Here is a 21849-nt window from a genome sequence, read left to right as displayed (position 1 = left end):
CGCGTGGGGCCCGTCAAAGTCACCCCAAGGGGCCCAGCAATGCTGCCAAGCGCTTCACCCCACCCAGCCGCTTTCTGCAGCAGAAGCAGAACCCTCGGCTCTTTCAGCAACACGCGTGCACCGCTGACAACTGAGCCGCTGTGAAACCTGAAATGGCCCCCAGGCAGGAGCTATCAGACTGGAACATCTCAACACAAGCCAGACACCAAGAGGCTGTCTGCCTCCCCGCCACCTCCCCGCACAGCTGCAGGTCACCCTGCTTGCGGGGGCTAAGGCCAGATCAAGGCCCCGCTCACCAGACCCCCTCTCAGCCCAAACGGAAGCCCCTGTGTCCACCCAGGCTACCCGGAGGGGCTCTTTCTCAGAGCAGCACAGCCTTCAAGCTTGGAACCTGCTGGATGTTTACCCGCTTGCAAAAATAAAACTCTAACTTAGTTAATAAAACCAGATATCATCCACTGAGAACCTACTGTGTGCCACGCAATCTTCTCCGTCCCTGTGGCTTTAATACCATCTATACGCTGAGGACTCCCAAACTTATATGTCTCGAGGCTGGATCTCTGAGCACCAGGCTTAACTGCCCACGACACCTCTATCTGAACGCTCACGAGAACTACTGACCCTCCCACCCAAACATGTCCTTCCCCAAGTCTTCCTATGTCAGGAAGTGGTGCCCCCTCCACCACGTAACTCACCTCAAAAAGCTACGATGCAACTCCGACTCTCCCCTTTTCCTCCCCTCACGTCCAAGCCGACAGAAAGGCCTCTCACTCTTATGTCCAGAATACACCTTGACCCCATCTGCTTCTCTCCACCTCCAGTAGCGTAGTCTGAGCCCCACCATCTTTCCACCTGAAGTCCTGCCCCGCTGCACATCTTGCCCCGCTCCAGAGAAATACTTAACATAGCGAGTCTGAGCACATGCTTCTCCTGTTCAAAACCTGTCAAAGGCTCTGCTTTGTCCTGAGAATGAATCTGAAATTCTCCCTGTGCGATGCTCTCCCAGCTCAGCCCTCCACACGCTTCTCAGTCCACCACCCTCCTCACGCACTCCAGACCACCCAACTCTGCCCCCTTAATGCATCGCGTGCCCTCTGCCCGGAGTGCTTTCTCCAAGCTCTTCCAGTGGCTGGTGCCTTACTTGTCCTTCGGGCCTCAGCTTACGTGTCAACTCCCCAGCGAGATCTCCTCTACAGCATCCCCCCATCAACCATCATCGCGGCACCCTGCTTATTTCCCGCCCCCCCAGCACCTCTAACCTGCAATTATTCCATTTACCTGTTTATTCACTTGTTTACTGTCTGTCTTCCTCTACAAGGGCAAATTACATGGAAGTCCTGTCTGTCTGTTCATCACTGGATCCACAGGCACCCAGTCCAGGGTCCAGCAAAAACAAATGTTTATTCAGTGAACAAATTTCAGAAACTAGGAGGAGGCATTTTACATGCATTATCAATAAAGCAGAAACTATCATCCCTATTCAACAAACGGCGGAGATTGTTTTTCTTCTTCTGAGATGATGAGCTGAAAGCTGTGTAAGCCTGGGGTAACTGGTGGTCATCTTTGCCACCAAGTTGGCTGGGGAATGATGTCAACTTGGAGGAAAGCAGAGCCAAGAGATGGCAAGAGGCGGTTGGTGGTTTGGTGACATCGCTGGAGACTCTGGACCCAGCCTTTCCTAAAGCCCCCACCACAAGGCAGCTCGCAAGGGAGGACTGCGAGGCTCAGAGAGGTGACTAGAACCATCCAAGGTCATGCCACCAGAAGCAGGCGCTGGAACCAGAGCCCAGGTCTTCCTACTGCACAAGCAGGACCCTGTCCCTTGTGGTGAGCATAAGCCCCTCCCCGCATGGACACGGGCAAGCCTGCAAAGGTCTGCAAACTGACAGACTGGGAAGACAGAAGGCAAGTCCATGAGGGATTAAGAAGCCTGGGAGGGAGCTCACCCTGAGCCAGGAAGAATGAGCTACCCGGTAAGTCCCTACTGGAGGGGCAGAGGTGAGTACAAGTACAGGGAGAAGGTGTTCCTAGGATCGGTCTCAGCCCAGACTCCAGATCCAAGGGAGGAATGAGCTACAAACAAAGACCAAAAGAGCTGTTTCACTAAAAACTCCATAGGAATGAAGGGACAAGCAGCCCCTGAGTACGGCATGAGGAGTGAAGCCCCCTGCCCAGGAGGGTGCCCTAGAGCAACCCCACGATGGGAGATGGTGCCCAGCAGGAGACAGTGGGTGGTGCCAGACTTATTTACCAGACAGTCCCTGGGGATTCCCAGAAGTCCTGGGGGAGAACTTGGTGGAAGCCTGAAATCTTATGAGAGCAGGTTGTAGTGAAAGTCACAGAGCCTGGCTTATACAGTTAACGTGACCTACTTATATTCCAGGTTGATGAGGCCAGGAGGGACACAGTGGGACAGCGTCGCCTTTCCCCCCGTCCATCCTGGCACACTCTTTCTCCCTCCCTCCCTCCTCAACCAGTACCTCTCTAATTCTGCCCCCTACTCCATCCCCACAGCCCACCAGTATAGGACCCCAGACCCTGGGTTGGCAGGGCTCCAAAGGCCACGCCTGGGCCTGCCCCTTGCATCCGGGACAGGGCAGGACCGGGGTGGTGGGGGGCACCCACCTCAGTGGCGGTGACTGGAGTTTGGCCAATGCCCCTGTTGACTGAGTCCCACGACCGGGCTGTCAGCATGCAGGTGAACAAGGGGTAGAGGTCCCCGGCTCCCAGGCGCTGGCTGTACTTCTTCACGCTCTTCATGTCGGTCCAGATCAGCGACTGCCAGAGGTGGCAGTAATCCAGGCGGAACTCTTCCGTGAGCACCTACAGCGGGGGCAGCATGGCAGGATCTGAGCCCCCTCTTCCCATGAAAGACCTCGTCCCTGCCTGGTGTGACCACTGCAAAGGGGAGGGGAGGGAAACCGTGGTTCCTGCACGACGTCTGCTCCTCTCCCACGGTCAGCCATCCTTGAAGGTCCAAGTACAAAGCCACTATTTGGCCAGCCTTGGTCCTGAGGGGCAGAGGCTACCAACAGCCCACCAAAATCGATACTCCCCTCTTCTTCCCAAGTACAGTCTAAGATCCCCGCCTTCCTCCTAGTTAGACGTAGCCCTCTGCCTGAGCTCTGACCAATGGAATGTGGCAGAAGCTCCACTTGCAGGCCTGGTGCATGAAAACTTTCCCATTCCTGCTCCTCTAGGCCCTCACCCCTGCTGCTGGTGGAGGGCAAGACCCCCAAGGAGACCTGGGAGCAACAGCCTCGGGCAGCCCCTGCTTTCAGGCCCCTCCACACACCCCAGGCTGGTGTGTGAGCAGGCAATTAGACATCTGTTGTGTTTGGGTCATCATTCACTTGGGGGCTGTGTCTACCTTAAACTAACATGCCCAACACCCCTGAGCCTTTCAAAGGAAGCCCAGATTTGGGGATGTGGGATCAGGGCTCTGAGGGGAGAAGCAGGAGACCACCGGGGAAACCTCCCCAGGACCACCTGCCTCCTGGAATCAAGCCAGGACCTGGGTCCTGGGATTGACACTGAACTTGTCAGCTTCCAGGCAGGAACACGTGGCTCGCTGGAACCAGCTCCGTGTCCCAAGTTCCAGAGGAGAGTCAGGACCATCCAACCCCTATCAGTTCCCTGTGCCCTTTCCCATTACATATGACCTCCTCACTGGGGCTCAGTTACCCTTCCCCCTGAAGTCCAGCTCATGTAAGGGCAGCTCAACTCCCAGGGTCTGGCTGGCCTGGGCTTCCCTGGGAAAAAGGTTTTTTTTTGCAGCTGAGGAAGTCCATTCACATATCCAGGCACAATCTCATCTACCCCTCACAGCTGCCTCTAAAGGAGGTGTTACCACTCACTCTATTAGGAGGAAGCTGAGGCTCCGAGAGCCTGGAGGCCTCATATGACCTTGACTTCCACAAAATAACAAAGCTCGTATGACCTTGACTTCCACAAAATAACAAAGCTCGTATGACCTTGACTTCCACAAAATAACAAAGCTCATATGACCTTGACTTCCACAAAATAACAAAGCTCATATGACCTTGACTTCCACAAAATAACAAAGCTCATATGACCTTGACTTCCACAAAATAACAGCTCTAGGGGTAGGGCTGGGCCCTCTTCAGCTACCGTGCTATCTGCTTCCCATTTCTGTGGCCAATAGGGGAGTTCAGCGGGCTCTGAGCCCAGGCAGGACCAGACCCTGGGGAGAAAGGGCTCTCCTACCTGGTAAAGCCCATGGTCCAACAGGACGATCTCCACCTTCCCTGTGCCCGGGCACTTCCGCACCAGCACATTGCCCGGGTGAGGGTCACAGTGCACGAAGCCGTTGACAAAGATCATCTCACTGTACATCTTGCCCAGGTGGCGTGAGATCTGAAAGAGAAGGGAGGCGGGTGGGAGTTGCACCTCATTACCACATGCCTCAGAGACTTCTCCTCTGGCCCCTCAATCTGGCCACTCTCAGGAGGAAGGCCTGAGCAGTCACGGTGGAAGGGATGGCTTGAGACTGCATCGTTCTTCATAGAAGCTGAACGCTCATCCAGCTTTTCCTAACTTCATCTGCACATTAGATTCAGCTGGAACTCAGAAATGTTAGGGGTGGTACCCAGGCAACAGTATTATTTTTAAGTGCCCAAGGTGATTTTAATGGATGGCAAGGTAGGAGAACCACTGCTTCCAGGTTTTCTGAAGGCTGTAACCCCCACCTCCCACACCGGCCCCTCCAATCTTCCCTGGTTTTCCTCTTCTATCAGTCCCTCTGCCTTTTTTCCCCCAAAGCTGAATAGGGGTTGGAAAGCTGGGTGGGGGTAGGGATCACTCTACCTGCCCCTTCTCCAAAGAACAAGGCCAGGGGGCTGAGGATCAGGAATAGATGACCCCATCACCCTCTGGGGCTGCCTCAGCACTCCAGGCCAGTCCCAGGAGCACCCAGAATCACAAGCCCTTCTCCCTGCTCCCTTCAGGCCCCTCTCCCTACTCCCCTCGCTGCCAGAGCCCAATGCTAATCTGATTTATGATGTCTGCACAGAAGAAATGACACTGGAGAGGCCATTTAAATCATCCTGTCACTGCTGCTCTCCCTGCCGAGGCAGCCTCCTTATCTCTACTCCCTTTTTATTAAAGCTAAAAGCCTCTTCCCAGCTTGGGAACAGCTGCTGAACAGAGCCAGACCTGGACTCACAGATGGTCTGCTGATGGGTTTCCACAGGACAAAGAGATGCTTAACCCAGGAAGCTGACGCCCTAGGACACACACTGCCCTTGGCATCCCTCAGCCTCGGCTGGACCCCATGGTCACTAACAAACATATCCCAGCTAGAGGAGAGGAGCTGGGGCCCATGGGATGCGGAACATAGGAGTAGGGTCTTAAGATAAAGACTCCTTTCCTTGGTTTACAAAGTCCTGTACAACCAGGCCCAGCCTCCCTCCCTGGTCTCATCTTGTACCACACTGACATGCCAGCCATATTTGCTCTCTTCCTCTTCTCTAATAATCTCTGTGCCTTCCTACCTCAGGGCCTTTGCACATGATATTCCAGGAACATTGCTTCATCTCCCCTTCACCTGGTTCACGCCTCTCTTCCTTCCCACCCCAACTGAGCATCACCTCCCTGGGGAAGCCTTCCCTGACTTCCTAGACTAAATGATGTTCTCCTGCCATACACCCTCACACTTTTCTATCACTAGCACACTCTTTGTATTATTATTTGATTAACAACCATCTAGCCCGCTATCATAAGCTCCTATATGATGGCAGGAACTGGCTCTATTTTGTTAAACAGCTTCATTGAGGTCTAAGTTACATATCACAGACTGGTTCTATTATTCATCCCCTTGCCTGTAACAGGCCAAACATGTGAGTATAGGACTCTGCCTTCAACATGAGTGAGACCCTTGCCTCTCCACGTTTTTCCAGGATGCTGAGGTTCCGGCCTCTGATGCTTATCCTAACCCCGTTAGTCTCCTCTGAATCCCAATCAATGATAATTGGCCTCCAATTAAATCATCAAGAATAAGTCTACTTTAGTAACAGTAGTTGTCATCCTTATTAAAAGCCCTAAAAATAAGTACAGTCATGATCCCCATTTTGCAGATTAGGAATTGAGACTCGTTGAGGCTTAATGTACCCAGAGCTACCTGGCTGGAAAGAGGTGGAGACAGAATTCAAACCAGGTGTGACCCACAGCCTTCCAGTAACCACTATTCTATACTGGCTCACGCCGACTTCTGCACTTCTCAATTGAACTCTGTGACCTTAAAGAAGTTAGTCATACTCTCAACTTCAGCAAAATGGAAATAATAATAGTGCCACTCTCACAGGCTACTGTCAGGTAAATGAGAGCATCATGGTGCTCAGGACCTAGTAACCTCTCCTAGGTGCCCCTGATTCCTCATAGCACTCCTGGGGGGGGACGGCAGACTAGGTTTCACTGTACTTTTTTTTTTTTCGGTACGCGGGCCTCTCACCGTTGCGGCTTCTCCCGTTGCGGAGCACAGGCCCCGGACGCGCAGGCCCAGCGGCCATGGCTCACGGGCCCAGCCGCCCCGCGGCATGTGGGATCCTCCCGGACCGGGTCACGAACCCGTGTCCCCTGCATCGGCAGGCGGACTCTCAACCACTCCGCCACCAGGGAAGCCCCATTGTACCTTTTTAAGAAATGATGAGGGCTTCCCTGGTGGCGCAGTGGTTGAGAGTCCGCCTGCCGATGCAGGGGACACGGGTTCGTGCCCCGGTCCGGGAAGATCCCACATGTTGCGGGGCGGCTGGGCCCGTGAGCCATGGCCGCTGGGCCTGCGCGTCCGGGGCCTGTGCTCCGCAACGGGAGAGGCTACAACGGTGAGAGGCCTGCGTACCGCAAAAAAAAAACAAAAAAAAGAAATGATGAAATCAGGGTTAAAGAGGCTATATCTAAAGTCCTGACACTTCGTCTGTCACCTGTGCCCTGCTACCACACGCTCCTGACATTTTTCTTGGGGGAAAGGAATGCCCAGTACTCAGTGTCTGTGGGCATCAGGAACAGAACTTTACCCCGTGTCAAGTTCCCAGACTCAGGCTGAGATGCTGGGTGTCCCAGAGCCACCATTTTCTGTTTCCTAGGAGAGGGAGCCCAGCCAGAGCTGGTCCTGGATGAGCCAGCAGGTCCCCACCTCGGGACCACTGAGAACCCCTTCTGTTAGGCTCTTTGGAGCTCTACGGAGATGAGCTCTGAAAGGCCATATTTGCCAAACCAATTGCATTTATTAAGTAATAATTCATTTTTATTTGTCAAGGATGCCTATAAGGTCCGATCAGGGCTCCTGATCAGCCCAAGATAAGCAGGGCAGCCAGACAGAGCTGACAGAATTCCAGCCAAAAGCAGAGAAATGACATTTCATTTAGTCTGGGCAGACCTGTCATGGGGAGATGTATGACCTCCCTTAAGCTTTCTGAAATATTGCTAGTCGCTGTGGGCCCCCTGTTACTACATTGAAAGGTGGCCCCTAGGGCTCCGGGGACTCAGGCTGGGGGAGCCTTGGCCCATAAGGAGTGAGCGGCTGCTATAGGAGGAGGAGGAGAGGCTGCCAAGTGCAGCCCATATACACACAGGCAAAGCCACCAGAGCAGCCCTCCCCTTCCAGCGGCCCCTACCTGGGTGTCTTTCCTTTTATGGGCTGTTCCTGATGTTCATTTTAACCAGATCTCACGGGGATAGGCAGGTGTGGAAGGCAGAATCAGGAGGGAGGACCAGCCTATGTCACTGGCTTCACTCTGAGGCCCTGTTGGCACTGCCACTGTGGGCATGGGTGACCTGGGGGACAAGTCACCTCCCTTCTCAATCTGGGTCTAAGTTCCCTGAGCTGTTCGGTGAGCCTAGCCCCATCCACTCTATTTCCTCATAGAGCTACCTCGAGATTCAAGGTCAAAATGTGATTGCTTGTGGGAAGGCACTTTATCTGCTACACTCTACGACACAAACGTGCTTGTCTGTTTTCTGTCATGTGGTAGCTTACTTTAAACCTGGAAAAAAATATATCCACTGTCACCATCAAAGAGTAATTTTCGAAAAGTTAAAAACTTGACTTTCACACAAATATAGAATGAACACAGGTCAAACATTGTGTAACTCATCAGTAAAGGAGCAAGTAAGAAAGTAGATCTGGTTCAAAGAGAATTTTGAGGGACTGGGTATTTATGGGTATTTAAACAGGAATAAGAGACTAAGATTCCAGGATTAGATACAAAACTGCTTACTGGCCTACTGGGCAATAAGGAAATCATAACCTTCCGGGTTATCTTTTCTAGCAGGGAGAAATTATTTGCATCTCTACTGGATAAGATCCACAGGTTGACATATGACTTCAGTCTGAGCCCTTAATTAATTGTCAATAGCAAAGTCAAACAAAAGTACATTCCCTTAGATATGAAAAAATCCTCAGGTAGGCTGCTTGAACAATGCCCAAGAGTGACTTTGAAAGGACAAACCACACACGCCTTTTTCTGAATTTTAGGTAATTTTTCTTAACATCTATCAGAGTTGCAGTAAATAGTCTCTGAGAACCAATCTGCCCAGAGAAAGGCAGCCAGCCCCCTCCTACTCACAGAGGCACCGAAAGTCCCAGGAGAAACCTAAGGCCACCACTGGGCACAAAACCCTCTCTCCACCCCTTCCATATACTTAGCTATGTCTCCTCCTCAAGAACAGACAATTGTAAATAAGGCTGCAATGAATATGGGAGTTCAGGTATCCTTTTAATATTGATTTCATTTCCTTCGGGTGTATACCCAGAAGTGGAAATGCCAGATCATATGGTAGGTCTATTTTCAGTGTTTTAAGGAACCTCCATACTGTTCTCCATAATGGCTGTATCCATTTACATTCGCACCAACAGTGCACAAGGGCTCCCTTTTCTCCACGCCCTCACCAACACTGTTATCTCTTGTCCTCTTGATGACAGCCATTCTAACAGGTGTGAGGTGATCTCTCATTGTGGTTTTTATTTGTATTTCCCTGACAATGAGTGATGTTGAGCACCTTTTCATGTGCCCCTTGGCCATCTGTATACCTTCTTTGGAGAAATGTCGGTTCAGTTCCTCTAAGGCTGCCCCTTGCCCTGTTAACGGCAGCATCTGCATAAAGAAAGGAATCCCACCTTTTTAGAATGGTAACAGCTAACGCTCTGTGCCATGCACCATTCCAGGTACGTTACATGGACTCACAGCCACCTCTGCAGTAGACAGGTGAGGGAAGCGAGATACAAAAAGAGGAGGAAGCTTGGTCACCTGGCCAGCAGTTAGTGAAACCGGGATCCAAACCCAGGTGGCCTGGCTCCAGGGAACAAGCTCTCAATCACCAGCCCCTCCTGCCTCTCCACTCACCGGGAAGCTCCTTCCTGGTGGCAGGAGCTGCACCAAAAACTTCTGCAGGTCCCCACGGCAACCAAGAAAGCATTCCATTTGGAGAAAAGAGTCGCAGTGGGAAATCCAGAGCTGTTTGTCTAACCAAAAATACACTGTTAACTAAAGCCACACTACAGCTCTTTTCAGAAAAAAAAAAAAAAAAAATCAGTGACAAGTCTTTAATTGTTCCATGTAAAAAGAATGTGCCGCTCACATAAGTGATTTCCGTAATTAACACAATGCCTTTATGTTCTAACAGTAGGCAGGGGAAAACCCAGGAATCTATAAAAAGTCTGAGTAATGAATTAATTTAGTAAATAATATTTAAATCAAAGAGTTATTTTTGGATTTTTCTCAAAACTTGAATTGGCTGAAAGTACTTAAATTATTCTATAATTGCATGGATGAATTTATTCCCACCCCCAAGGGAAAGTCTATTTATGTTCTTGGGGGGTGTCAAGGAAGCAAGGTCAAGATCTCTGAAAGAAGCAGGAGGATGGTGTTGCAGGATATTAATAATCACACAAGTAGCCCGATATTAAGTATAAGGAAGTTAATAATTCAAGCTCTCTTTGCCCCTCCCCTGGTGTCCGCCCAGGCTTCTAGAGGCAGAACCACAGCCCCAAGGACCAGACCAGACCACTGCCTAGAGCATTTTGCTGTCCAGCCCAGCCCACCCCCAGGAACCACCCCTGGGATGTATAAGCCTCAGGTCCCTCGCTGCTGCCCATTCACGGAGCGGGTCAATCTTGGACCAGCAAACACTGAGATGAGTCCCTGAGTGTGAAGGCAGGGGGAACTTCTTCAGCCACACGTGGTGTTGGGAGCGGCAATGAGGAAGGAAGAAGAGGAGCCGGGTTATTACAGGAACCTGGGGGAGTTTCTCTAATCTCGGAGCCTCTAGGAGCTTGGTGAAAGCTTCTCTAGATTCGGCTTGAACCGGGACAGCACCTGAGACCCAGGGCCTGGGGTATCCACAGGCCCATGAGGGCTCCTCAGGTCTCCAGGCCAGTGAGGCTCAAAGGGTCACGGCTACCAGAGTGGCGGGGAGTGGATCCCAGGGGCCACGACTACTGGAAGACACACATGATGACCTCTGACATCCCTGCCTCGGGCAGCAACTCGCTCCAAAGAAATACGTCCACATCCGCCCACCTTACCTGGGTCAGGATAAAGAAAATGAGCAAAGGGTTTCTTCCCTACATTTCCCCCTTCTTCTGGCTAATGTTTTACTGCCAGCACCACAGAGGGGGTTGGGGGTTAGAATTCCAGCAAAACAGCCTGTGTTGAGAGCATGGACTGTGGGCACTGCACCAGCTGCTTCATGTTTCAATCATCAAACAATCCAATACTTTTTTTGGGGAGGGGGGTGCCACACCACACAGCATACGGGATCTTAGTTTCCCAACCAGGGATCAAACCCGTGCCCCCTGCAGTGGAAGCATGGAGTCCTAACCACTGGACCGCCAAGGAAGTCCCTGATACTCTCTTTTTTTGCTTGTTTGTTTATTTTTTGTTTTTTTTTGCGGTAGGCGGGCCTCTCACTGTTGTGGCCTCTCCCGTTGCGGAGCACAGGCTCCGGACGCGCAGGCTCAGCGGCCACGGCTCACGGGCCCAGCCGCTCCGCGGCATGTGGCATCCTTCTGGACTGGGGCACGAACCCGTGTCCCCTGCATCAGCAGGCGGACCCTCAACCACTGCGCCACCAGGGAAGCCCCCTGATACTCTCTTGTATCCACTTTACAGCAGGAACCTGGGCCTTCCCAAGGGTGATGAGCTCCACCCAGGCGGCACAGCTCGCAAGCAGCAGAGCCAACAACAGAAGCCAGGAAGGCCAACTCCAAAGTGACGCTGTTCCCCACTCCTGACACACCTGCTGTTGGGGAAATAAGTCTCCAGGAAGCCATCTGTGCACCTGGACCCCTCCAACATCCCCAAGCTTCTCAAGATTTGGTGTGAGAAGTTACGGAGGGTGGACGATGGGAGGAGGTGTTTTCATTCTATTGATTTCAGTAACCGGGGGTCTTTGTGCCTCTCTGGCTTCTCTTCCCCAGTCTTCTGAGCACCTTCCACCACCGAACCAGGGTGACCCGCCAAGTGGTGGATGATGCTGAGCACAAAGCAAATGTCCTACACAATCCGAGCTGGTGTCGGGAGACAAGAGGAAACGCTTGGGCAGCATGGCTTTTAGAGATAGGAAAGGGGGTCCCCATCTGCTCAGTCAGTGACCACTGATCACCCCTGAGTCTACATACTCATGGACAACAGAGGTAGGTGGACAGGAGAGGAGCAAGAAGATTCTTGGAGATTCTGTGGAGCAAGACATGCCTCTGTGACTAATAACCTCATGAACTATAAATGACTTTTTTTTTTTAACAGAACTTCACAGCCTGCAAAGCCACACAACGACCCTGTGAAGGAAGTATTGTTATCACTCCAACTGTACAGATGAGGAAACTCAGACTCGGAGTTTAAGTAACTTGCCCAAGGGTACCTGGCCAATATAAATGGCAGAGCTACACACAACCCCAGGTGGCCCGACTCTGAACCCTCTGCCCCTCCCATCATGCACGCAGCCTCGGTGACGCCTGACCGGCCCACGTGTCCCATGCTCTGTCCACACTGCTCCTATGGCACTGACATGAGGGGCCTGCACCTAGTAGGTGCTCAAGAAACGTCTGCTGAAAGACGGGTTTGAGATGCTCTCACTGCTTCTCCAGTGACACGGAATAGAAAAACGACTGGAAAGAAGAAACATGGCAAGGGCGGCTGGCTGCACACAGCAGACGGAACCCAGGCACTGACTACATTCCCTCACCCGCCCCGCTAAAATGACTCTAAAAGCAACAAATAAGGCCGAGACCCCACTGCAACAGAGAGTAGAATGGCCAAAAACAGCACACCAAGAGATTAGCCAGGCTGTGTTTGCCAGAGGGGAGCAGACAGCTGCTGAAAAATGGCTCAGCAGGCTAGACGACAGGGCACCTTAATCTGACAGTGGGGGCACTTGAAGTCGGCTGTCTCGGAGCCTAGAGAGGCCAGCAACTCGGGCCCTGGCACCTCTGATACATGGGTTGGGAGTCCAAAGTAAGAGCTAAACCTCCAGATCCCCTTCAGATCCTTATGGAAGACAAGATTTACTCTCTGGAGTGGTAAAAAGACAGGCTCTACAAGCCACACCACAGACCAGAGGGCCAACATGGGGACAGAGGACCCGGTCAAAGTCGACATCATGACCACTGCGGAGCACCCGGCCTTCTTCCCCCAGCAGGCTCCCGGGCCCCCAGGATGGACAGGCTGGCGTCTCTTGCAAGCCCGCCATCCCTGCACCCAACCTGTCCTTCACAGACTGCGGATGTTGCCCACCAGGCCTCCAGTCCCTGTCTCACCCAACCCCAGCTCCTGACTTTGTCACCTCTCTCCCAGCTAATTTCACACAAATTCAATTGGGCCTCAGCCCATGTGGGGTCTTAAACACACGCTCACTGAAATCCAATTAACCTTCGATAAAGGTCCTGCAATCAATAGTCGTCCTGTGGCTTAAGGAGGCTCCATTCAGCCCAGGAAAGCGTGCTCCTGCACGACCTTTATTCTTAATGAAATCAATGACAGTCACTGTCACCAGCACCAGGTCAGGCCCTCAATAATATGCTGCTTCTGGGCTCAGAGCACAGACAAACGAGGGCCCCTGCAGGCTGCTGGCTCCCCAGGCTCCATGCTCCCTGGCCAGACAACACACCTAGGCAGGGCCTGGACGTGCAAAACAGTGGAGGTGAGGCTTGTGGGCTCACCTGGGGCAGCCAGGGACCCCCTGGTCTTGTGGCAGGTGGTTCCTGAACTCCAGTGAGTGCCTGAACCACTGGAGAGTTTGTTAAAATGCAGATTCTTGCAACCCTTCCCCCCCCCCCAGATTCTGATAAGTAAGTTTGGTGTGGGGCCCAGGAATCTGCATTCAAGTCTTATCTCCAAGCAAGCCAAGAGTCGCTGTTCTGTAAAGTATTCAAGCAGGACAGACCCTTAGAGTCCTGCTAACCCAATGCCTTCAGTAAGAAAGCTGAGGCCCAGAGGAGGGGAGTGATGTGTCCAAGGTCACACAGCGGGCCACTGGCAGAGATGGAGCTTGAACCCAGGTCTCTTGTCTCCTAAACTGGTGTTTCCCTACCTGAGTCTGTGGGGAACTGGCCACTTGGACTGGTCTTCAGGTCCTCACATACTAGCCCAACTGGGCTGGGACCCTGCAGGGTGAGGAGACCTCTTCAAAGTGGCGTGGGCATGACTAACAAGTGTCTGGAGGGGTCTAGAGCCCTCCCCACCCTCGAGGACAATTCCTTCTAGAACCACTTCCTCCTGAGCCCCATCTTCCAGCTGAGTCAACAACTTGTAGCAGCCAAGATGCCACTAACTATCCTTTCCCCCAGGATTTGGGGTGAGATCTTTGCCCTTTGTCACTCCTATCTGACCCCTGTATTTCCCTCCCCAGGCAACACTCACAGCCAGGCTGTCCTCAGGAGGGAGAATCACTCCAGGGACAGGCCCACTCAGTCCCACAGTCCTAGACAGGTTTTAGAACCTCAGAATTTTTTAAGAAACTTTCAGTCACGTGGAGTCTTTCATGCTACACACACACACACACACACACACACACACACACACACACACACACACGCGCGCACACACACACACCCCACTAGTCTTCCATGAGGCCTGTGGCTTTTAGGTTGGTTGGTAAGAGCCATAATAGGTTAATTTCTTCACAGTAGGGCCTGTCCCTAGTCTTCCAACATCACCAATGGTCAGCAACGGCACAGTAGAGCATGTGTCCCAGTGCCCACTGCCCAGCCTGAGGTTCCTGTGGAAGTATTTAAAGACATCATCTCAGAATACTACCAAGGAGGCTCCCAGGTCATGCAAACCCTAGAAGCCAGGGGCAGGGGATTAAGGAAATAAGGAATTAAGACAGTTTGGTTATTATTGCAAGGACAGACCAACAGACCAATGGAAGAGAACAGAGCTTCCAGAGAAGACCCACAGCCAATTGAGGACAAAGATGCCAGGCCTAAATTACTATATGGTATGATGCCATTGACATGAAATTCAGTAAGGGAGAAGGTGATCTATGGCGACAGAAGTCAGAATAGCGGGAGCTCTGGTGGGGGTGAGGGTATCAACTGGGAGGGGGCAGGAGGGGGCCTGCCAGGGGGCTAGAAATGGTTTGTCCCTTTATCTAGCTGGTGAGTACACGGTATATCCATATGAAAACTCACTGAGGTGTACCATGAAGATCTGGGACCTCAAGTAAGTTACCTTCCCTCTCTGAGTCTCTGATCCTTCATCTGCAAAATGGAGACAAGACCTCCCTCCTGGGCTTCTCTGGTGGCGCAGTGCTTGGGAGTCCACCTGCCGATGCAGGGGACACGGGTTCGTGCCCCAGCCCGGGAAGATCCCACATGCTGTGGAGCGGCTGGGCCCGTGAGCCATGGCTGCTAAGCCTGCGCGTCCGGAGCCTGTGCTCCACAACAGGAGAGGCCGCAACAGTGAAAGGCCCACGTACTGCAAAAAAAAAAAAAAAAAAAAAAGACCTCCCTCCTAAGTTTATAATGCAGATCGGGCCTGGCACCCAGAGTCAGGCAGTCAGTAAACGTTAATGGTCAAAGGAGGTAACGGAGGAAAGGGCAGGGCCCAGTGATGATAATAATAATGAAAACAGCAACAACCATCAACTAGCTACCAGTTCAGAGTTCTAGCCACACGCCAGGAGCTGTGCTAGGAGGACACATCTAGCCTTCACAACATCTCCAGAAAATGGAACGTTTGTAATATGAACGTGATGTAAGCTAGAGAGTGAAGGGCTGCATGTAGATGGTGCCCTGGGAGCTGGGCAAAACTTCTGTCAGTATTCCAACTCCTTCTTCGAGGAGTTACTGGCGTGGCTGTCACCCAGGTGGCCCTGGGATCCACTGCAGCCCCAGGCATATCCCTGGGAGGGAGACAGAGAAGGTGGAGGTGCAAGGCTTTTGCAGTCATGCAGACCTGACTCTGCCCCTGCTAGCGGTGTGATGTTGGGCAAATGGTTGAACCTCTCCGAGCTTCACCTTTCTCATCTATAAATGGGGTTAACAATATATCCTTGGAGGACATCTGTAAGGAGTAGAGATTATATTCGTCCCATGCTTGGTACATATAAGCTGCTTATACTAATTTTTGCTATTGTTTTCCCCAAACTACTCTGATATCAGCCTGCCCGACTCTGTATGTCCACGGAAAGAAAAACCAACCCTCTACCTCAGCCCTGCCTCATAGAGGCCAATCCAGGGCATGAGACTGGCTTAATCTGTTTGCTAATTCATAGGACGTCCACCAAGGGTCTGCTCTGCACAGAACACTGGCCTTATCTGCAAAGCCGATTCAAGAGGGCTGGAAGCAGGACCAGATGAGCCCAGGCCCTCAGAGGGCATCACCCAGCCCCAGCTCCCACCAGCCACCTCCAACCTCCTCCCAGGTACCTCACTCAGCCAAGAGCAAGCAACTACCCCAGAGCACATCTTTGTCTGCATTTGTCTTTGAAAATCAAAGCTGCCTGATGAAACACCATTACGGCCCTGGGTTCACTGGATCAAAAGAGATGGATGAATTTAGGGGTGCTGCTGGCATGAAAAGCCCACCGCAGCTGGCAGTAACGAAACGCCAGTAACCTGAGGCCCCTGGAGTCTTTCCTGACCAGCAGGCAGAGAGACCCTGCTCCCCTTTAAGACTGCTCAGGAGAAACAAGAGGTGAACCCCCTCCCCTCCCTTCCCCTCCTCACTGGCACCAGAGACTTTGTACTCAAGAGTCCTGGTGGACAAAGGACAAAGGATCCCTGGCTAGATGCGGGGACATACCCCCAGCCCCACCAACAGAGGAAGACATGGGCAAGCAGGTCTTACCACTCCCTCCTCTGCAGGAAGCTCTGCCCAGACACCCTCTAGCCAACAGTGAGGGAAGCAGAGTCAGAAGCCCAAGTTGTGCTACTGCCAGGCGACCTCGGGAAAGACATTTGCTATCTCTCTGAGCTTCCCCTGAATTGGAACAGTAGTTTTCTCATCCTCCCCCTGCCCCCAGCCCCCGAGCAGCAGATCTCTTCCAAAAAAGCCCAATAGGCAACTCAGGCGATGGCAGAGCTGCCCTGGGTGAAGCAGGGTAGGGAGTAGAGAGGCCCATCCAGCCTCCCCACCCATCCAGGGGCCCCTGAAGGGTTCTGGGAGCACTGTTCCCTAAGTCAGGGGACAACAGCTGTCCCCAGGATCCAAGGCCAGCTGTGGCTAAACATGCTCCTGGCAGCAGCTCCATACCCTCTGATGCAGGGCCTCCTTTTATGAACTAAGAGGAGTACTGGAGTCAGAGAGACTTGGGTTTCAATCCTAGCTCTATTAGCTGTGTGACCTTGGGCAAGTTACCTTCCTTCTCTGAATCTCTGATTCCTCATCTGCAAAATGGAGACAATAAGACCTCCCTCCTGAGTTTATGATGGAGAAAAGGGCCTGGCACAGGGAGTCAGGCATTCAGCAAACATTCACCGTAAAAGGCGATAAACGAGGAGGAAGGAAAGGCCGGAGCCCAAAGAAAAGAGTGAAAACAACAGTCTTGCTGCCATTTTGGAGTGCCCAGCATACACCAGGCACTGTTCTAGGCACTGCTGTGCACTAACTCTTGAGGTCCTCCCAACGTTTTTAGAAGTGAGGCTATGATCGTCCACATTGCAGAGGCCACACAGGCACCCGAGGCCTGGGCTCACAATCTGCACACTCTCCTGCCGTTCCCACTGGCTCGTCTGCTGAGCCAAAGTACGGCTTTTTTCTCTGGGCTACCACTGGGACCACAGGCTCATCTTCGTGTGCTGCCCGAGAGGGAGTAGCCAAGAGCGTTCACTTCTGCTGGGTCTGGTCCCTTTCCTTCCCTCCTCCCACCAGCCAGAGGGGTCATGTCATTGCACTACTCACCCTTCAATGACTCCCCAGTACCTCGGGGTCATGCCTAAGGCCTTCGCCATCTGTCTGCAGCCCTGCAAAACCTCACCACTGGGCTTCCCTGGTGGCGCAGTGGTTGAGAATCTGCCTGCCAATGCAGGGGACACGGGTTTGAGCCCTGGTCGGGGAAGATCCCACATGCCGTGGAGCGACTGGGCCTGTGAGCCACAACTACTGAGCCTGCGCGTCTGGAGCCTGTGCTCTGCAACAGGAGAGGCCGCGACAGTGAGAGGTCCGCACAGTGCGATGAAGAGTGGCCCCCGCTCGCCGCAACTAGAGAGAGCCCTCGCACAGAAACGAAGACCCAACGCAGCCAAATAAATAAAATAAATTTATTAAAAAAAAAAAAACTTCACCACTCCTTTACCCTTCCTTGCAGTACCACCTCTGCACCCCCGACACACACACACACACACACACACACACACACACGCACACGCACACATCCCTGGCAAATTCCCGCTCATCCTGCTGGGGAAGCCGGCCTGGGGCAGAGGTGAGCACTTCTTCCCTGTGGCTCCCTGGGGACTGGCTCACCCCTCGTTGCATTGCCTGAGAGATGGCTATAAGGATAGAGTTGTGTGTCTGACTCCAAAGCTAGGCTGGGAACTCCCTGACAAAGGGAATTGTGTCTAGTTCCACTCTGAACCCTCACACCTAGCACAGAGTAGGGACTAAAAAATGATGAATGCTGGTAGAAAAAGGACAACCTCATCCCTACCTGTGGGACCCCATGGTGACCAAGAAGAAGAAAATGGGGTACAGGCCCCAGCCCACCGGTCCGCTTTCCCTGAGGCCAATCAGGTGGCAGGCGGGAGACAGAAGCCCCTCTTTTTTTCGTTCCAGGCCACTAGCTGGCTACTGCTGCGCCCTTTTGGCCTGATACCTGGAGATCTGGGGAGGGCAGGAAGAGGGAGGAGGTGCGTCCAGGGCCCAAAGGGCAGAGGATTAAGTCCCATGGACTTGCACCATTGTTCTTCAGTTTCTCTGCACTGCGGGGCTCAGATGGCACAAGAAGACAGATGGTAATCCCCTATCCAGGCAGGAGCTGCTGGGGGGGGCAGGCGGGGCTCAGCACGTGCCCCACACCGCTGCCTGCTGCCAACCCCAGCTCTAGGAGATGGGCAGAGAGCTGCCATAGAGGACCTGGAAGGCTGCTTTGTGCTCAGAGATGTTATAATTCTTCAGACAACAGGCCCCACTTCAAGGCCGTGAGACCTCACCCAGACACACCTGCCCTTGCTAGGCAGCCCCGCCCAAGCCCCGTCCCGCGCCAGCAGCCAAGCGCCCTTGACCTTACCTCATTGACGTCAATCTTGTTCCTCTCCATGTAGTCTCTGTCGTTGACCTGCCCGCCGTCCACAAACTCCATCAAAAGGACCCGCTTGGTGGACAGCTCCCAGTAGATTTGGGGGACCTGGAATAGGAAAGGGCAGGTCAGAAGGAGGCAGGAGACTGGAAGCTGCAGGCAAGGGGGCTGCAGACAGGCACATGAGCCAGACATCAGCACACAATCCTCCCAGGAACGGAAGGGAAGCCCCCCCAGCAGGGATTGGTGGGGAAAGCGGGAGGCAGGCCAAGAGAGAAGGGTAGGCTGTTCCGCCTCCACCAGCGAGGCGCAAGGCCTCCTTTAGTGACCCCTCCTGCCTGGGGACCAGAGAAGGGCTTCCCACCCTCCTCAGTGCCTTCCAGACACAATGAAGAGCCCACACAAAAACGGGAACTTAGGGGAAAATGCATGGAACCTCTCATATCTGAGCCAGAGTTGGTGTTAGAAGCAATTTCTCTCTCACACCAGGCTTATTTCAGGCTCCTCATGTGAATATAAACCCTCTGCCTCAGTTTCTTCACCTGTGCCATGGGTGTTATTATATGTATGAATGATTGAATGAATGAATTTTTGCTGAGTGATCAATTTTTCAGTCACAAAATCATGAGTTTTCTCATGCCCGTTTCCTAAAGCCTCCTGTGGCAGGCAGTGCTGAGGCCTAACCCAACACCTAGTCCCAATCCTCCTCTTCCCCCGAGACAGGGGAAACTAAATACTTTCCCTGCCTGCCTTGCAATAATTACGGCCATCTGACACAGTTCTGGCTTATGAGACATAAGTGGAAGTCTGTTAGGGGGTGTAGGAAGGTTTTTATTTTCTTAATAAAAAAGGGATGTTTGTAAATATTGCAACTCTTCTTACCCTCCTCTTGCTACCTTGAGAGTGAATGTGATAACTGGAGCTGCAGCAGCTATCTTATAACCACGAGGAAAAGTCTAAGAAAATCACAGAGATGCCAGCTCTGATACTGTCAAACCACTGAGACAATATCAACAGGCAACTGCTACAAGCCTTCTTGCTATGTGAGGAAAATACATCCTTTTTGTTTAAGACACTCTGAATGGAGCTGTCAGTTACCTGCAGACAAATGCATTCCTAACTGATATGCTCTCCAACCCCCTCTGACTCTAAGGACACCCAAAGCCAAAAAGAGAAGATTTCCCCAGGAGTAGCCAAGAGATTGGGCTGCACCAAGGACTGCTGGGCTGCCATGTGAGTGAGTGACACCTATGAGTCCCACCATGGCCAGGAGGGAGGAATGACCAGGACTTCAGCATGCCATGATTCCCCAACAACTTAATGGGTTTATTCCACTTATGAATGAAGAAGCAAGGGCACCTAATTCAAGTGTTTTGGGGAATAAGGACTTCCCTCATCCCAACCCTCAAAGCTCACCTAGCAGTAAGATAGCAGCCCTCAAGCCAAGAAACCTTTCTTGTTCCTGGTTCTGCTAACAACTGTTGTGTCTGAGTCCAGACACTTAACTTCTCCATGCCTCAGTTTCCCTCATTAGAAAGGAGATTGTTCCTGCTCCATCTCAATAAGGAGCTCTGGGGACAAAAGGTGCCATACATACAAGTGAACACCCTGGGCTCCCTGGAACAAAAGTTCCTACTGAAATCAAGGTGTCATTTTGGTTTGCTCCTTTCCTGCAGTTTTTGCCATTTGAAAATCTAGGCCATTAGAGAAATCTGTGACCCTATGTTACTTTGAACTTAAAATTCAGTCTCGCTTGGCATTTTTCAAAAAATCTCTTTAAAAATATGAGTGCACGTTTGCTGCTGTTGGTGGTGGCTTCCAAATGAAAGGGACATATTTGGGGGTTAAGTCCTTCCCCTGCTTTGTCTGGGACCCAAGCTTGGTCGTGGGTGCCTGGGGCTCTGGAAACGAGGTCAGACCCCTCCCCTCCGTGCCCGCCTGGGGCAACAGGGAAAACATCCAAGAAAGAGCCACAGACCAGAGAGAAAACCCAAAAGCTGGAGACTCCCTGGGCTTGTTAGTCAGGGTCACCGGTGTACTGGGTTCCCCTCTTCCACCTTTCCCCCCAGTCTCCCTCCAAATGCAACCAACCCAGTCTCCCAATGGAATGTGCGCCTGCCTCAGCTGCTTAGCTCTGAAACAGCAGAGACAGCAAAAAAATGGGAGGCAGAAGTGTTTGTCCTGGGAGCTAAGGGAGGGCTGCAGTTGCCCCTAGATGGATGTAACATGGAAATGACTGCAAAATGCCAATGTGCCTCCTGCTCAATTAGGAGAAACTTGGCTTGACAGGGGACACAAGGTGAAGTGACTCACCCCTAAATCATCATGTGAGCAGGAGGCTCTGGGGCTGTAAGGTGAAATTTACTTCACCCCAACAGCAATGTTTCACCACCATCCCTTCCTCAGCTTCTTCCATCAAGGAATGGAAAATGAAAGAGAAAATTTTTAAAGAGGCAATAAGAACCACCCTGTCCCCTGCCCAAACAAAAATAAACCCCGAGAGGCTCCTGGCCAGGGTGCCTGCTCACCCCACACAGGCCATCAGGACCTCTGGGTCTGGCGTCTAAACTTCTCACCACAGAGCAGAGGCCCCGCTCCTGTGGGCTCTGCCTGCCCCATACCAGAGCCAATCCTGACCCCCGGAAGGAGGGCACAGATGATGGAAAGTTCCAGCCCCAAACCCTGGCCTCAGCCTCATTAACTGGCCTTGACCCTGTGCTTCCTCTTTGCTTGGTCAGCACACCTGGCTTGTCCAGGCCAGCCCCCCGTCATCCAGGGCCACAGTCGTCCCATTAGCCGAGCCCAGTGGAGCACAGCAGAGACCTGAAGTCAGACTGTCAGGCTGGAGCCCCTGCTCTGCCACCTCCAAGCTGTGTGACTTGGGTAAGTTTTATAACCTCTCTGAGTGCCAGTTCCCTCACTGTAAAAGGGTGACGACAGTTACAAGGAAAGCGACGCTCCTTACTTCCTACTATGCATGTGTGAGGTCCCGGTGCTCAACACGGCAGCCGCCATATGACAGCCACGTAGAATTTCACTGGTTCTGAAACACAACCAGGGCTGAGAGCGAATGCAACAGACAGTTCAGCATAACTCAGATCTGCCCATAAGTTATTAGGGAGGGAGAAGAGCTCAAGGTTTAACATGCAGGCTTGG

General features: G+C 52.4%; 1 protein-coding gene across 7 annotated transcripts in view; it reads right to left on the bottom strand.

Annotated features, from left to right (window-relative positions):
* Positions 1-21849, bottom strand: part of ADCK1 (aarF domain containing kinase 1) — a gene marked incomplete at its 5' end in the record, with an annotated part of 100877 nt that overhangs the window by 3687 nt on the left and 75341 nt on the right. For 4 of the 7 annotated variants that reach the window (XM_079700517.1, XM_079700519.1, XM_079700520.1 and 1 more), the window contains 3 exons: positions 2626-2823; positions 4228-4377; positions 18685-18801. In XM_079700517.1, coding sequence (XP_079556643.1) covers positions 2626-2823; positions 4228-4377; positions 18685-18801 — 465 coding nt within the window. The remainder of the gene's footprint in view (positions 1-2625; positions 2824-4227; positions 4378-18684; positions 18802-21849) is intronic. The other 3 variants (XM_079700521.1, XM_079700518.1, XM_079700522.1) reach the window with 3 other exon arrangements.

Source organism: Hyperoodon ampullatus, assembly GCF_949752795.1.
Source record: "Hyperoodon ampullatus genome assembly, chromosome: 3".
Classification (NCBI taxonomy): domain Eukaryota; kingdom Metazoa; phylum Chordata; class Mammalia; order Artiodactyla; family Ziphiidae; genus Hyperoodon; species Hyperoodon ampullatus.
Note: the sequence above shows the minus strand (reverse complement) of the source record. Positions and strands in the feature narration are given on the sequence as shown.